Genomic DNA, 15,338 nt, shown 5'->3' with positions numbered 1-15,338 from the left:
CCCCGTGTAGCCGGGTCGGCTCCGAGCGCCCCCCACGCTCCGCTCAGGTCCGAGCTGGGCCCGCCGACCGTCGCGCTGCGCCCGTGTCCATGGCAACCTTGCGCCGGAAGTGGCTCGGGGGCGGGTCCGGCCGGGCGCCGGGCTCCGGGCGGCCGGAAGTGCGTTCCCGAAAGGGGTCCGGGCGGCGCCGCGGGAAGGGGGGGAGCCATGGCGGCGGGGCCTGGGGGGGAGGGCTCGAGCTGCCGGGTGAGGAGTGACCCCGCTTCAGCCTGTACTGCTCCTGCCCTGCTTGCGGGTGGGGCTTGACCCTGCCCCTGCCCCTGCCCCTGCCCCGAACTGTGGGGGGCCCCGCTCCTGCCCCGGGTGGGGGAGGTGTCCTGTTCCTGCTCCTGCCCCGGTCGGGGGTTGATGCTGACGCGGTTTGGCGGGGGGGAGACATCACTCCTTCCCCATGGAGGTGGGGGAGGTGTCCTGCTTCTGCTCCTGCCCCAGGGCGTGTGGGGGGCACCAGTTTTGCTCCGGGTGGGGCGGTATCCTGTTCCGTTTTGGGCGGCCGTGATCTTGACCTGTTTGTGGGGGGGGCACCACTCCTGCCCCAGGTGGCTGCGGGAACCCATTGCTGCCCTGACTGGGGCGGTCGCTGCCCCGGGGTGGGGGCAGGGTCGGAAGGGGGAGCATTACCCCTTCCCTAGGTGTGGGAGTCAGTCTGGGGGGGGGTGTCCTCACATTCGGGGGTGTGCTCCAGGCCGGCCCGCCTGGGTTGGGCCTGACGCCCCGCCCTCCTCCACAGCTGGAGTTTGCCGTGCAGATGAGATGCCAGGGGTGTGTGGACGCCATTGGTGCCTCCTTACAGGGGGTCCCAGGTGAGGACGTGCCCCCCACACCTCTTGACCCTGCCGTGGGCCCACTGCCGCTCTCACCCCTACGCCTGGCTCTTCCCCACAGGCCTGCGGGTGCTGGACGTGCGCCTGGACACGCAGAGCGTGTTGCTGGAGACCAGCCTGGGGGTCGAGTATGTCAAAGGGCTGCTGGAGAGCTCAGGGCGCCGGGCCGTGCTCAAGGGCATGGGGGGCAGCGTGACTCGTGAGTACCTTGGGGCCAGGACACTGGCCCCCCCGGCGCTTCTCTGTGACCCTTGTGATCCCCACGCTTCCCCAAGGGATACAATGTGGGCTAAGTGACATGACCAGGGCTGCGGCCACCAACCCCTGACTGCCGCCTCCCCTAGAGAACCTGGGGGCGGCGGTGGCCATGATGGCAGGGCCCAGCCTGGTGCAGGGAGTGGTGCGGTTCCTGCAGGTGTCGCGGGAGAAGTGCCTCATTGAGGGGACCATCGACGGGCTGGTACCAGGCCCCCATGGACTCCATGTCCATGAGTTCGGGGACTTGACCAGCTCCTGTGATAGGTGAGGTGGTGCCCAGTCCTCGTACCATACACGGGGGGTGGTCCCCATCAACCTGCCCCCCTGCCCGCCAGCTGTGTCCTCTTGAGCAGCACGCACCCCACACTCGCCTCCTCCCTCTGCTCGACAGCTGTGGGGAACACTTCAACCCAGAGGCGGAGTGTCATGGGGGTCCGCTGGATGAGCACAGGGTGAGTGCCTCACTCGCAGGCAAGGGGGCGTGTATGTGGGGCAGGGTGGGGGGCAGCTAGCAGAGAACACTGTGTCCAGGCAGGCAGGGCTGGGAGATCCCAGCCAGCTCCCTGCAGAGGATGCCTACCCAGGTAAGCTTGATGCCAGAGTCTGACTCCTTCTTTCCCAGCACCTTGGGGACCTGGGGAACGTGATGGCTGATGATGATGGCAGGGCCACCTTCCGCCTGGAAGATGCCCGCCTGAAGGTGAGGGGGCCGTGGCCTTCTGGGGTCCTCCTTTCTGCCCCCCACCTTGCAAGGGCTGCAACCTGGGATTGGTAGGCCCAGCCCCTTCCCCAGCTCTGGGGATTGGCTCTCCTGCCATTTCCCAGGGGGTCTGAGCCCACAAGCCCATGATCTCAGACATGATGCAGCTTGAGACTGGGCACAGGCATGATGTCCTTTGGGTAAGAAGTAGGGGGTTAAGGCCCACAGGCAGAGTTCCCTAGGGATTCCTGCGCACATCACTGAGTCCCCTTGATCACCTTCCCGGCAGTTTCCTCACTGAGTGAACCTAGTGGGGATTCCCTGGAGGGCTGGCGTTGCCATCCCTGGCTCTAGGACACAGGCTAGGGTTGGCGTGCGAGGAGGAGACGTGCCAGGGATGCCGACAGCCATGCCCTGCACTAGGTCTGGGACATAATTGGGCGCTCACTGGTGGTGGACGCGGGCGAGGATGACCTGGGCCGTGGTGCACACCCACTCTCCAAAGTCACCGGCAACTCAGGCGAGAGGTGAGGAGCCAGACGCAGACGGTGTTGGGTTCGGGGGGACTCAGCTTCCGGGAGGGGAGGGCATAGGCCTGACCATTAGGACATTGCTCTTGCTTGGGAGCTGGGTGCTGGGGGGCCTGGGGCTACCAGCACGGTGTGCGTGTCCTCTGACTCCTGCCCTGTTCTCCCCTCCAGGATGGCCTGCGGCATCATCGCCCGCTCTGCCGGGCTCTTTGAGAACCCCAAGCAGATCTGCGCCTGTGACGGTGTTACCATCTGGGAGGAGCGGGACTGCCCAATGGCGGGGCCAGGCAGGAGGGTGTCCGGGCAGCCAGCCCCGCACCTCTAGGGTCCTGGCCACCGTGGCTCCACTGCACATCTCTCCGTCCATCTGTTCTCTCAACCCCTGACCAAATCCTCTGTTCCCGAATCCTGCCCTCCGCCTCGAGCCCGTGGCCTGACTCCTGGCTCGCTGTCTCTGACGCTGCTTTGCTGAAGGCACTTGCGGCTCTCGGGGCACTCTCCAGTGCCTCTTTTTGCACTAAGCTCAGAGCTTGGGAGCTCTGGGTGAATAAAACTAATGTCATTGCTCTCTCTCCCTGTCCTGCTTCCATTGGCGGGTCACTAAGTGGCCAGGTGGCGAAACTGAGGCATGGAGCAGTGGCTTCCTCCCACCCCCAGGGGATGTATCAGCTCCAGGGCTGCAGCCCCCTCCCGCTGCAGTGCCAGTGGGGAGGGGAGGGCTGGGTTGGGGCGGCCGGGATTTGGGGCTTGCTCCCTGTTCCTTAGACCGCGCTGCGGACCCTTTAAGAGTGGACGTGGCTTATCCCTTGAAGGGGCGTGTTGTAGTAGTAGCGCTGTGCGCCATTGGGGAGGCGGCGCATGCGCTCTAATCTGCCCCTACCCCTTTATTTTATTTTTTTCTCGGCAGGCTCCGCCCAGCGACCGTTGAGTCGCAGGGGCGAGAGGGAGGCGCCGGGTTGCGCAAGCGCGAGGGGGTGGCGCGGGCCCTCCCCCTAGTGCGCAGGCGCTGCGCAGGCGTAGTCGGGGATTTGGCGCGCCGGCGGGAGAGAAGGGGGAGGGGAAAGGCGCCGCCATCTTGCGAGGGCTGAGGCGGGCCGCGGCCATGCGTCCCGGCGTGAAGCTCTTCGTGGGCAACGTGCCCGAGGAGGCGACGTCCGAGGAGCTGACCGAGCTGTTTGCGGGCGCGGCGGGGCCCGTGCTGGGCGTGGCGCTCATGAAGCAGTTCGCCTTCGTGCACCTCCGTGACGAGGCGGCCGCCGCCCGCGCCATCGCGCAGCTCAACGGCCACCAGCTGCACGGCCGCCGCGTCGTGGTGGAGCCGTCGCGCCCGCGCCCCACGCACACCTGCAAGATCTTCGTGGGCAACGTCTCGGCCGCTTGCACCAGCGGGGAGCTGCGCACGCTCTTCCAGCAGTACGGGCCCGTAGTCGAGTGCGACGTCGTCAAAGGTACCCCCCACCTCCCAAAATACCTGCCGGCCCTACCTACCCGCCCCCCCTCCCCCCCGCCATTGGGAGCGCGGCGGGGGCAAAGGTAGCCCCCCCCAGGTGCAGACCCCTCCCCCCACTGCTTTGCGAGCGCAGTGGGGTTGGGGTCAAAACGAGATTCTCCCCCAAAAAACGGGGTCAAAGGTACTCCTCGCTCCCACTGCCATGTAAGTGTGGAGGGGTCGTCATGCCTCCTGGTTGGGAGCTCCCCCCAGCACCCAAACGGCAACAGGGTCAATCAAGGGGGCTCCTTCCCCCCCCCCCCCCAACTATGTGAGTGCGATGGGGTCAAAAGTGCTGCCCCTACCCCAAACCTCGGTGCGAGGGCAGCAGGGTCACGGGGACCAGCCGCCACCAGCAGGACCCCCCCTTCCCTCCCCAGTGGAGCGTAATGAGGTTGGAGGTATCGCACCTGGCCCCTGGCTGGGGACCCCCTGTCTTCCCACCCCCCAGCCACTGTGCAAGAGCAATGGGGTGAAAAGTCCCGCACCCCCTTCTCTAGAAGCTGCCGTGCGTGTATGTGATAAAGTGAAAAGTACCCCTCCCCCTCCTCTGAACCACTGCGAGTGTGGTGTGGTCGAAAGCCCCGGGCCATCCCAGCTGTGAGCCACTTTGCCACTTCAGAACAATGTGTGAAGGTGGAGGGGGGGGATGTCAAAGATACCACTTCATACAGGCTGTGATTTCCCCCGCCCCCCCAGCCCTTCTGGAGTGCGACATGGTCCGAGGTACCACACTTCCTGGGCTGGGGGTCCCCTGTCATGCCCATGAATTGCTGTCAGGGTGCAGTATAGTCCAGGGTACTGCACCCCCTGATCTGGGACCCTCCCCTTTCCCCCCAAATTGCTGTGGAGATGAGTGAGAGGAGTCAAAGGTACTCCTGCCAGTACTCCTGGCTGGGACTCCTCCCCCCCAACTGCTGTGGAAGTACAACAGGGTCAAAGGTAACATTCCCTGGGGTGAGAGACACACACACACACACATATGCCCCCAGCAAGGGGCAAGTATGCTGACCTGTATGCGAGATCTCTGGCCCCAGGATCAAGACCCCAGTCTCCTTTGTCAATACAGCGTGCAGCAAACACAAGGCAGAGAAGGTACCAGCCCTCCATGGGTTGCCCCACTATACTCCCCTGCCCCTGCTTCTCCCATTCCCTGGGGTACTGACATTTCTTGGGGATGCCCTGGGTATGCTCCTATGCCTTTGGTATATGGCAGTCCTGTCATCTGTACAAATCGTGCCAGCAGGGACCTAAACCCTCCACCACACCCGGCTTGGATAGGGGCCTATCCCCTTACCTATGGGGTCCCAGCCTTACTAGGGGCAGGGTTATCTTGCAGCCCTGTCCTTTTGAAGGACAGTGCTCTGCTCCCAGGCAGGCAGGGCTCTCACAGGCATTGATGTGATACCAATGCCTAACACCCCTTCCTACCTCACCTGCTTTAACCTGCGGGGGGCTCTTTCAACTGCTGTTTTCCCACCATACCCCACCCCTCCAGAGACGAGTCTTCCTCAGCCTGGGCTCGTTCTTCTAAAGCTGGGAGCTTTCCCCTGCTGTATGGGCCTCTGGTGAAATGGGACCCGTAAGTGGTGCAAACATGTGCTCTCGGGCAGGAGAGGAGGATGCTGATAATAGCAGGGGAGAAGAGCTACAGAGACTGGTAATTGTTAGGAGAAGTGCGTGGGAGGCAGGGGAAGAGGAAGATTACAGCTCCTTCCTCCCAACTGCGCAGGAAGGATGGGGGGAGGGGGAACACAGCTGCGGGGAGGCTTGTGGTGGGAAATGACCCCAGACAGACAGTGCCTGTCGTGTGGGGTCCTGTGCCAGAGACTGGCTGCTGCTGTAGGTCCTGGGCCCCACAGCAAGGATGGGCGTCCCCAAGTGATACCGGTGTCTCTGGTGGCATTAAATGGCAGTGCTGGTGACTCTGGGCTGCAGGCCTGGAGCTGAGGCTAGCAAGGGCAGGGCTGGCCCCAAAGTTTCATATGTGATCGCCTCGCTGCACCCGTACGGTGGGGATCTCCAGCTCCTGGGCTGCAGTGAGCCCCTGTCAGAGGTACCTGTACTTCCTGCTGGGCCTAGCTAGTGAGAAGGCCCCGCGTGCCCTGCGTCGCCTCCTAACATCCTAGACCCGGTGTTGCACACGCCAGTGTTGAACCGAACTGCTGGAGACTGACATTACCTCACTCTTTACTGGGGACTTATGGGTGTGTGGCAGGCAGCAGGGGTGCCCCCGAGACAGGAACCAGCACAGAATGTGCCTGCTGGCTCTGGACAGCCCTTTGCTCAATGACTGCCAGCACAACCAAGCAAAGAGCTCTTGTGGGGGCGAGGGAGGCAGAGACACCTGCCAGGGGCTGTGCCGACCCACTGTGAATTGTGATGTGGGGGCTACCTCTTCCTCCCAGCCCAGCCATCCCTCCCTACCCTGCACACCTGGTGCTGAACCCACCTTTGCGGTGCTGGCCACGTTCCCTTAGTGCAATGCTGGGGGTGTAAGCGGGGTCCTGGGAGTGGGCCCTTCCACCGAGCCTAGCACAGGGGTAGCAGCAGGCCTCTGCGGCCCTGTCCTCTCTTCTTCCTGCCTTCTACATCTACCTTTTCTTTCACCTCCTTTCCGTGCTTTTTCCTTCTGTGACACGTTAACATTTCCTCCTAGCGCCTCACTGCCACTTGAATCCACCTCCACGGAGCACCGTGCAGCCAGCCTCCCTCCTCCCATAATCTCAATACCTTCTCTTCTTCCTCAGGGCAAGCGGCCTCCTCGCTCCGCTCCAGAAGGGGCTTTGGGAGATGGCTCCCCTAGCCCAGGCCCCATTTCCTAGCATGGATGCGCTCGGAGATCCCGGGCACAGAGTCTGGCAGCTTCCCAACAGCCAGGCAAGCCTGGAGCCCCCAGTCTGAGGCCCAGGCAGATCTCGCCTGCCTGAGCAGTAGGGTGCCTTTGCTGCATAGCTGCCTGGATCACTGGAAGCTGGCCTAGCCTGATAGGGACCTTGGAAGAGGTCTGGGCAACGGGGGGGGGCGCAAAGGATGGTCTCAGAGCAGTAGGGGGTGGAGGCAGTATGGCTTCAGCCCCTTGTTCGGCTGCTGCCATCTTTGGGCTCATCTGCTTGTGAAGCAGATGGGGCACTGAAACAGCGGCTTACTATGGTCCTTCTGTGCTCCTCAGCCCAGAGGATGCCTGAGAAGGGCTTCCTCCAGTACACTAAAGTCCTCAGGTGGGAGTTCCTGTGCAGGGTGGCTGGTCCTGGCTTCGGGAAGTGAAAATGCCGGCAGCGATTGCTACTCTGTCCCTTCCCAGAATGAAAGAGCTGCACGTGGGAGTACAGCACATCAGTCTCCTTAGACTGGCCTGTGCAGGAGAAGTAGCAGGGCCCGGTCCAGCCAGGCTTGTGGAGACTGCTGTCCCTTGCAGGCACTGTTGGTTGCTGTGACATCCTGCGGATTCAGACTTCCCTTCTTGGGTCATGACAGCATCAGGGAGAGTAGAGCCGTGTCCCAGGAATGCCGCAGGCACCTTCGGGTGGGTGGCAAGCAGGGAAGCGCTAGAGTAGTCAGGTCTGTCGTTGCGTTGCGCTCCACGAGGCAGCTGTGTACATGGGTGTCTGGCAGTTCAGGGCTGCAGACCGCAGAATTCCCTTTACTTTCATTGACCACAGCAGCCTGGTCTCGAGTGGTGGGACTTGTAGGCTGCACCAGGATGGCAGTGGCCATGGACCAGGGTGGCCAGGGATGTTGCAGCCTCACTGCTGAGCAGACAGAGTACTTAATGTAGTCAGGGGTGGGCAAGCTCAGCTTTCTGCTCTGGGCAGAAAGGCACCAATTCAGGCACCAGTTTGGGTCAGGGGACCCCCCAGTTTGGGTCCCCCGACTACACAGCTAAGGTGTTGGGAACCGTTCTGATCGGGAGCGCTTTTTGTATCCAGGGCTGCCATGTCCCATGGGGTGCAAGAATCCTGAGGTTGATGGGGTCTGGTCCGTGGACCTTAGGTGCAGGAGGGATGTAGGTCTGTGGAGCTGATAGGTTTTCTGCTGGATGCACATCCCCCTACTCCTGCTCATTGTCAAATATAGCGGCTTCCCATGTTTGCAAGCCTAGATTAGGGTGATTGGTGGCTTGTGCTCAGGGAGTAAAATCGGACCTGAGCTGCAGCAGCTGGGAATTGCTGCAGGCCTCACAAACAGCCTTCAGGAGCTGGTGGGTGTCCGGTAGGGGAACGGCAACGCCTCCATTGGTAGCACGCGGTCGTTTGTGGACTGTGCAGTGACAGATGTGCTGGCGGGTATCGCTGGGGTTGGGGTTGGGATGTGGATGTCTCAGCGACGCGGTCCTGTAGCAGCAGCTGGCTTTTCCTGTGGCCTTAATTCCTCCTGCTGGCTAGGGGGGCCAAGGTGTTGCAGACAGAGGAGCGCAGAGAGAGAGGCACGTGCCTCGGGGCTTGTTGGATCCTGTAATAACCTGTCTTTTCTCCCTCACTGATAACCCTCTGTCTGCTGCTTTATCAGACTATGCATTTGTTCACATGGAGAACGAAGCTGATGCAAAGGTTGCCATCGAAAACCTCAATGGAAAGGAGGTGAAAGGAAGAAGAGTCAATGTGGAGCTCTCTACCAACGTGCAGAAGAAGGGGGCCGGGCTGAACCCACAGGTGGGTGCCATGTTGGACAAGAACAAGAGAGTGGGCATGGACTTTAGGGACAAGTTCCAGCCCAAAATTGAAGGCCTGGACCCACGGCGGCCTGGTGACCCCACCTTTGCATCAACCCCTGCAGGGTATGCCGGGTCTGCACTCTACAACTACCAGCAGCGCTTTGGCGCCAACAGCTCCACTTTCGACTCCCAGGGGCGGCCCACGTCCCCCTCCTACTTCGGAAGGGACAGAAGCCCCATCCGGCGGTCACCAACAAGAGCTGGCTTCGCAAGTGTTTCGCTGCCCATGACAGCGCAGCCAGCGTCTTACCGGGCCCAACCATCTGCTTCCCTGGGTGCAACGTACAGGGCCCAGCCCTCCGTGTCGCTGGGCATGTCTTACAGACCCCAGCCCACAACTGGGCAGGCTGCAGCGTACAGGGCCCAGCCCTCAGCCTCGCTGGGAAACGCCTACAGAAACCAGTCCTCGGTCGCGATGGGTGCTTCCAGCACACCTTCCACGGCCGCCTCGCTCACATCCTACGGTGCCCAGGCTGCCACCCCCTACAGTGCCCAGCCTGCTGCCTCCCAGCTAGCCTCTTACGGGGCCCAGTCAGCAGCGACCCTGGCGTCATCCTACGGCGCCCAGGCTGCGGCCACACACACCGCCTCTTACGGAGCCCAGCCCACAGCTGGCTATGCAGCCTCCTATGGCACTCAGCCCACAGCCACGCATGCGGCTGCCTATGGGGCCCAGCCAGTGGCAGGCCACTCAGCCTCCTATGGGGCGCAGGCGGTGGCCACGCACGCAGCCTCCTACGGCGCCCAGCCTGTGGCTGGCCATTCAGCCTCCTATGGCGCCCAGCCTATGGACGGCCATTCAGCCTCCTATGGCACCCAGCCTGGAGCTGCGCTGTCGGCCTCCTATGGAGCCCAGCCCGTGGCCACACATGCCTCCTATGGAGCCCAGGCTGTGGCTGGCCACTCAGCCCCTTACGGTGCCCAGGCTGTGGCTGGCCACTCGGCCTCCTATGGGGCCCAGCCCACAGCTGCACTCTCAGCCTCCTATGGCACCCAGCCCGCTGCCAGCCTCCCGGCCTCCTACAACGCCCAGTCTGCCGCCAGCCTCCAAGCTTCCTACGGTACCCAGCCTTCTGCTGCGCTCTCAGCCGCCTATGGCGCCCAGTCTGCCGCTGCCGCCACTCTTGCAGCCTCATACACCAACGACTCCTACAAGGCACAGGCCTCCGCTTCCCTGAGCGCTTCCTACAGAGCCCAGGCATCAAACTCGGTGGCCGCCGCGTATGCGGCACAGCAGTCTGCCTCTGTCCCCATGGCAGCCACCTACAGAGCCCAGGCCATGTCTGCGTACGATGGGCAGCAGGCAAATGCGTACCTGGGGGTGTCTCAGGCTGCTGGCGCCGCCCCACCATATGAGCGCACCCGCCTGTCCCCGCCGCGGAGTGCTGGCTACGATGACCCTTACAAGAAGTCGGCCGCCATGGCTAAAAGGTATGCAGCTGAGCTGGGGGCAGTGCCTGGCACATATGTAGCACCTGCCCGGGCATTGCCACGTGCAGTTTGGGGCCCTGCAGACAGCCATATGCGGACAGGCCTCCGCCTCTGAGAACACAACGCCCTGCTGATGGGCTAAATTAACCTGCTGTCATGGAAATGCTGCAGGGGGTGGGGGGAGGCATTACTTAACTGATTGGTTACACTGACAGACTGGCTTTCTGCTCCGCCAGCCCCCTACGGGGGGTAGTCCAGCAGGTATTCTGTTGCTTCATATGCTCGGGTGTTGGAGACTGCAAGCAAAGGACTCAATCCCTGCACGTCTGGGTGGTGGCATAACTTAGATGCCTCTCTGGGAATGGGAGGAGACCATTGCCACTGACCTGGATTGGTTTTAAACCAGTGCTCTGGAGCTAAAAGGCCTGGTGCCCCGATTCCACCTCTCTGAGCTCAGCTGGGGTCTCCTTGCTGTCTGTGTTGAAAGCAGGGAAGGGGGCCAGGCTGCCTTAGGGAAATCGCAGCACTTGTTTCCTCATGTGTTGGGAAGATTGGTTTTGAGCTGCCCATGTCCCTGGAGCGAACTGTCCCTCTCTGAAATGAGACAGCGACTTGGGGAGCTGCTGTGGAAAGCACTGCCTAGCCGCCGGGGTCTTGCTGGCCAGACAAGCTAGCACTTGGGCTGTGTGGCTGCCGTCCTTGCCCCAGGGATGCCAAGCGGGCGCTGTCCTAACCCTTGTGTTTTATTCATCACCTGTCTCTTTTCTCGACCAGGTATGGTTCTGACCGCCGTTTATCTGACCTATCAGATTACCGTCGTTTAGCAGACTCGCCGCTCGGGTACCGTCGTTCACCCACCAGGTCCCCGATGGATTATCGCCGCCTTCCAGAAGCGCATTCCGATTACGCCCGCTACTCGGGCGGCTATGGCGATTATATGCCCAGTGCCAGGCTGCAGTCTAGTTACCAGCGCCGCCTGTAGGAGGTGGGGTCCCCGTCCCAGGTGGGGCAGTAGCACCGGTTAACATTCCCCGCTGGGACACGCTCTTAGTGTCAAGCCAATCTGCGTCTTCGCTAGGCTGGCGCGCGCTCGGTTCTGTGCTCATTGAGACTCGCTGCGTTTCTTTCCCTCCCGCGCTCTCTCAGGGGTCACAACACGCTGTTATTTTGGCTCTGCTCCCTCGTGTCACTCGGTTCAAGGTTTCGGTGTCGGGTCCAGGCGGGAGCACAAGGGCTCCCTGGAACTTGCGGCTGCAGTCGGCATTCTCCAGGCCTTTGCTCTGGGTGGGGAGAGGGGAGGTGGGTTTTTCAGCTGCCTTTTTCCGTTGAGTTTTTACAATGCGACTTCAAGAAGAAGTTCCGTGCCGCGGGCTTTCCCAGGCCAAAGCCTTAGCCGCGGGATTCCTTCTGGCTCCGTAGTGTTAAGAGTGCCAGGGCGTCCGTGAAAATAATTTTTTATTATTATTTTTGTTTGCTCACGACTCCTGTCGCTTCGCCTTCAGGCCCTATTAGTAACCTACAGTCTCCTCTCAGGCAGGATTCCCAATAGCTGGGATTGTCTGATTTATTGCTCCAAATTGTTTTTATAACCCGAGCAATTGCGCTGTCTCTGAACAGAAGAGCAAGTGTTCTTTTATGTAATGTGGAGAAAACCCTTTCTTTATTTCTTTTCTCACCCGTGTTAAGTTTGCATTAGGCGTGGTGTTAGACTCAATCTATCAGAAAGGAGCGAGTTTTTGTATGACTGAATAAAATGCTGGGCTCTTTACAGTTTAGAAACGGCTGTCTGGCGTGTTTTTTCTTCTTTCCACTAAGCAGTTTCAGGGATTGTTTCTTAACGCTCTTCTTTGGCATCACCTTGATGCCAAAGGTGGACCCCGGCTTTACCACGTGCATCCACCAATGGGTGGACGTGGGGTCACCGACACCCTAGAAGGAGAAGCAGAGGGGTTGGGGCCAGGGCTGTGTCCTTCAGTACTGCATAATGCAGCTGAATAGACTATAAGATTCCTGGCCCCGAGCGTTCATGGTTGGAGCAGAGCTGGGGGCAAAGCGGTATCATCCCTGTTGTAATACTTTCCTGGTAGGGGGCAAATCTGTGTTTCAGAGGCACAAGTCCCTGCCTGGCACACTGTACCTCGAGCAGGGCTCCTGTGGACTGTGCCATTACCCAGGAAGTTGAATTTCTGGCAGCAAGAGTTAGATCAGGGTGGAGTGTGCAGTTGGTATGAGGATAGAGTAGAGGAAGCAGGGGCCAGCTGTACAGCTCCAGGATGGCGTGTAGCAAAGGAATGGGCGGCATAGAACTGGGGAGACTAAAGAAATGGAGCGAAAGGGTTAGGACACCTGTAAGGGGGCAGGAGGGGTGGATGGGCATACTAGGGGAGGGCCTGTGCTGGGGTGGTAGGTATGGGGCTGGACACTGGGGGTGTTCCGTCTGCCTCACTCGTGGCTCCTGCCTTTGGGCTGTCCTTGGCACAAGCCAGGACATGCAGCATCTTCCCTCTTGTCCCCATGTCTGGGGTGCAGGGGGTGACATCTCATTTCCCAGGCTCTTCCAGCTACTATATCTGGCTGCCCTGGGGCAGCAACTGCAGGGACTAGAATGGTGTCGGGCAGCACATCCTTCACCCAGCCCCTGGGGGCTGCTAGCCATATTCCCCATGCCTTTGGGCTCATGAGTGGCAAGGACTAGCCTTCTTCCCTGCCCTCCCCCCCTGGAAAATAGCAAAGAATTCACATTTGCTGTTACTGAACTGCTCCCCCATAGTCAGGATTGACTCCCCTCATTGCTGTCCCCCTCCATAACCGGGTCAGAAGGAAGGGACTGTTTCTCGATGGACAAACATTCGACATGCCTCAGCTTTCCCCAAAAAGTGTCTATTCATTTTTTGGTATCACTAAGGCATTTGTGGCTGACGTCTCAGTTGGTCTGGTGCACAAGAGCCTGAGCTGTTGTCACCCTTAAGCTTTTGCTAATCTAATTATATGCACATTGTTCCTTAGCTTTCTGGCAGGCTTAAGGGCTTGCTACAGCACCTGCTCAATGATTTCTTAAAACGCACTTCAAAAATGAGTCCAAGCTATTACATGAGGTGGGGAAAGTGGGAGGGAATAAAACAGCTTCGACTTGGATTAAATGGTCTTTGCAGCCAGGAAGTGTGTGGATTTCATCATAGAGACTCATTAGGTCAAGTTGGATCCTCTTCTGTGAAATGATCCGTCTCCAATGTCTTAAGCCCCGGTACGGTTTCTCCTGTAATGGTTACAGAGACTTGGATGCGCGAGTGAAGATCTTGCAAGATGAGAATTACAACTTTGTTTAGCTTTAAATCGGTCATCTACATAAAAAAAAAATGGCTTGACTTTTGGACGGACTCTACTGCAAGGCTGTTGGTTGTCTGGTCCTTTAATTGTAACATTTGCTTTTTTTTTTTTTTTTTTTGATCAAGCCAAAATCTTGGCCAGTTTTAGCAAGGCTCAATGTAGTGTAGTTAGCTTTCTGACTAGGTTTTTATTTGGGGAGCGGGGGCTGGGATAGGTTTCAATTAGTAGTAATGCATGGTGAACTTTGCATTTCTCATGCCCAAGTGCAGAGCTTGCTGTTGGTGGAGTGTTTATTAAAATATCCAAAACATCCCCTTTGTCCTGCAGTCTCTGTTCCTTGCCTCGGGTGACTTGGTAGTTCAGAAGCGCGTTCTAAAGAAACAGGTCCATCCTCTTAATCTGGGTTTAGGAAATTATGAAGTATCTGGCTTTCAAGCCACCTTAAATCATGAAATTTTGTTAAAAACAAAAATGTCATCCTGGGTCAGACCAATGGTCCCTCCAGTCCTGACACTGGCAGGGGTGGATGGCACAGAGCTGGGTACCTCTAGAGCGATCTAGTGCCTGTTCAGTACCCTCCTTGCCATCCACTATGTATTGGGTTCATCCAGTCCCTTGCCAGCTGTGGCAATGAATTCCACAAATGTAAAAAATGTCCTTTTGCACACCATGTTTCTGGTGTGTAGAACTGCACAAGTGGGGTGCAGGAGGAAGTGCCCAGTAGTACCACAGCATCCTAGTGGTATGAAAAGCTGGTGCTATCACAAAAAGGGAGGCCAGGCCAGTTCATGTCAGTACTACTGGTGGTCCTCTACCAAAGCTATGCACTCCAGAGCCAAGCCAAAGAATCCTCCTTGCTATTTACCCACTCTGTCTTCCAACATCAGATTACAGCTGCAGCCCTGGGCTCTGACCTTGCCCTTACCAGTGAACGAAGGCAGGAACTGGTGCCAAAACATCATGAAGAGCCTTATAGCTGGGCTGTCCCTTTTCAGGGGAAATTTAACCATGTAATTCCTTCTTTTCCCTTTGCAGGGAGGGGTCTGACCATGTGCTACCTCTCACAGTGCATCAGACTTTCTAGAAGCAAGCAGCAGGCAAATAAGAGGGGGGGGCACATGACTGCTTGCTGGATAGCTTTCCTTATTTTTCCTCTCTGAATAAAGACCATGCCCTGTATAGGCTGCACTGCCTGTGAAAGGCTAAACTCCCTCTGAGATTAGAGCCTGGCTGCCCTTTATCTGTGTTTGATTAGATGTGCACAAGTAAATGGACAGACCTGATAAAAGCCCACCAGCTCCCTGCCTGTGGATGGGCTGAATGCTGTACTGTAACTCTGACCCACTCCCCCACACACACTGACTCACTCTTGCACAAGGCCTACTTGTATTTCAATTCCAACTTACTCTTGAAGCACTGAGGCTGTGGAGGAGGAAAGCAGCAACATAAAACTTGGGGAGCAAGGTGGGATCATAGCAGTGGTAACGCTGAGGCCAGGAGGGTAGGCTGTACCCTCAGGCAACCACAGCAGGGACAGGCTCTGGTACTATGGGGGCAGGGAGAGATCAGTCAGGCTATGTACACAGTGTTACTAAGGATATGGCACAAGCAGTGGAGATCAGGCTGGTGCACAGATACAGCAGTTGAGGGCCACTGGGCAATGTGAGAGGTAAGAGAAACCCAAAGAAGTGCAAGTCAAATCTCACTGCCATAGGAAGAACCCAAGCCAAGCTCAGCACCCACCAGCGGAGGTGGTTGCCCAGATTCAGCCCTCTGTAGCATTTATTATCTCTAAGGGAGCTCTGCTGAGCAGCTGTAGGAGCACGGCCGGTTCCAGGCTTCAGGCAATAGGAGACTTCTGGGAAGGAGTGCAAAGAAAGAGCTACATCCAACTGTCCTCTCATGCATGCCACCCCAGGCACCAGGGCCTCCGTCTCTAGCAGCAGCGGGGGGGACAGAGAGCTTTGCTCTGTTCCTCCCACCCCTGCCCAAACCCAGTGCATGC

General features: G+C 58.8%; 3 protein-coding genes across 3 annotated transcripts in view; 2 read left to right on the top strand and 1 right to left on the bottom strand.

The window, feature by feature from the left end:
* The window catches only part of SSSCA1 (Sjogren syndrome/scleroderma autoantigen 1), a 13,854-nt gene extending 12,635 nt beyond the window's left edge, over positions 1-1,219 (bottom strand). The window contains exon 1 of the mRNA XM_019547360.1: positions 1,214-1,219. The gene's annotated coding sequence lies outside the window, so the exon portion shown is untranslated. The remainder of the gene's footprint in view (positions 1-1,213) is intronic.
* On the top strand, positions 190-2,938 carry CCS (copper chaperone for superoxide dismutase). Its single transcript, XM_019547358.1, has 8 exons — positions 190-246; positions 791-863; positions 946-1,083; positions 1,229-1,406; positions 1,534-1,594; positions 1,765-1,842; positions 2,266-2,369; positions 2,544-2,938. The coding sequence occupies exons 1-8, from the start codon at positions 208-210 to the stop codon at positions 2,695-2,697; spliced, it is 825 nt and encodes a 274-aa protein (XP_019402903.1). The 5' UTR covers positions 190-207; the 3' UTR covers positions 2,698-2,938.
* A 467-nt stretch (positions 2,939-3,405) lies between these two features.
* LOC109318236 (RNA-binding protein 14-like) lies at positions 3,406-13,644 on the top strand. The gene is made up of 3 exons (XM_019547354.1): positions 3,406-3,820; positions 8,371-10,006; positions 10,781-13,644. The coding sequence occupies exons 1-3, from the start codon at positions 3,475-3,477 to the stop codon at positions 10,986-10,988; spliced, it is 2,190 nt and encodes a 729-aa protein (XP_019402899.1). The 5' UTR covers positions 3,406-3,474; the 3' UTR covers positions 10,989-13,644.
* Positions 13,645-15,338: the final 1,694 nt, after the last annotated feature.

The sequence above is a fragment of the Crocodylus porosus genome, unplaced genomic scaffold, assembly GCF_001723895.1.
Source record: "Crocodylus porosus isolate Cpor-Errol unplaced genomic scaffold, CroPor_comp1, whole genome shotgun sequence".
Classification (NCBI taxonomy): domain Eukaryota; kingdom Metazoa; phylum Chordata; order Crocodylia; family Crocodylidae; genus Crocodylus; species Crocodylus porosus.
Note: the sequence above shows the minus strand (reverse complement) of the source record. Positions and strands in the feature narration are given on the sequence as shown.

What these genes read in the sequence shown, in the direction of transcription:
- LOC109318236 (XM_019547354.1), top strand. Translation starts at nt 3,475, where the DNA reads ATGCGTCCCGGCGTGAAGCTCTTCGTGGGCAACGTGCCCGAGGAGGCG. An exon ending in CGAGTGCGACGTCGTCAAAG is followed by an intron (nt 3,821 to 8,370) that starts GTACCCCCCACC and finishes CTGCTTTATCAG; the next exon opens with ACTATGCATTTGTTCACATG. An exon ending in TCGGCCGCCATGGCTAAAAG is followed by an intron (nt 10,007 to 10,780) that starts GTATGCAGCTGA and finishes TTTCTCGACCAG; the next exon opens with GTATGGTTCTGACCGCCGTT.
- CCS (XM_019547358.1), top strand. Translation starts at nt 208, where the DNA reads ATGGCGGCGGGGCCTGGGGGGGAGGGCTCGAGCTGCCGG. An exon ending in TTGACCAGCTCCTGTGATAG is followed by an intron (nt 1,407 to 1,533) that starts GTGAGGTGGTGC and finishes TCTGCTCGACAG; the next exon opens with CTGTGGGGAACACTTCAACC. An exon ending in GTCCGCTGGATGAGCACAGG is followed by an intron (nt 1,595 to 1,764) that starts GTGAGTGCCTCA and finishes CTTCTTTCCCAG; the next exon opens with CACCTTGGGGACCTGGGGAA.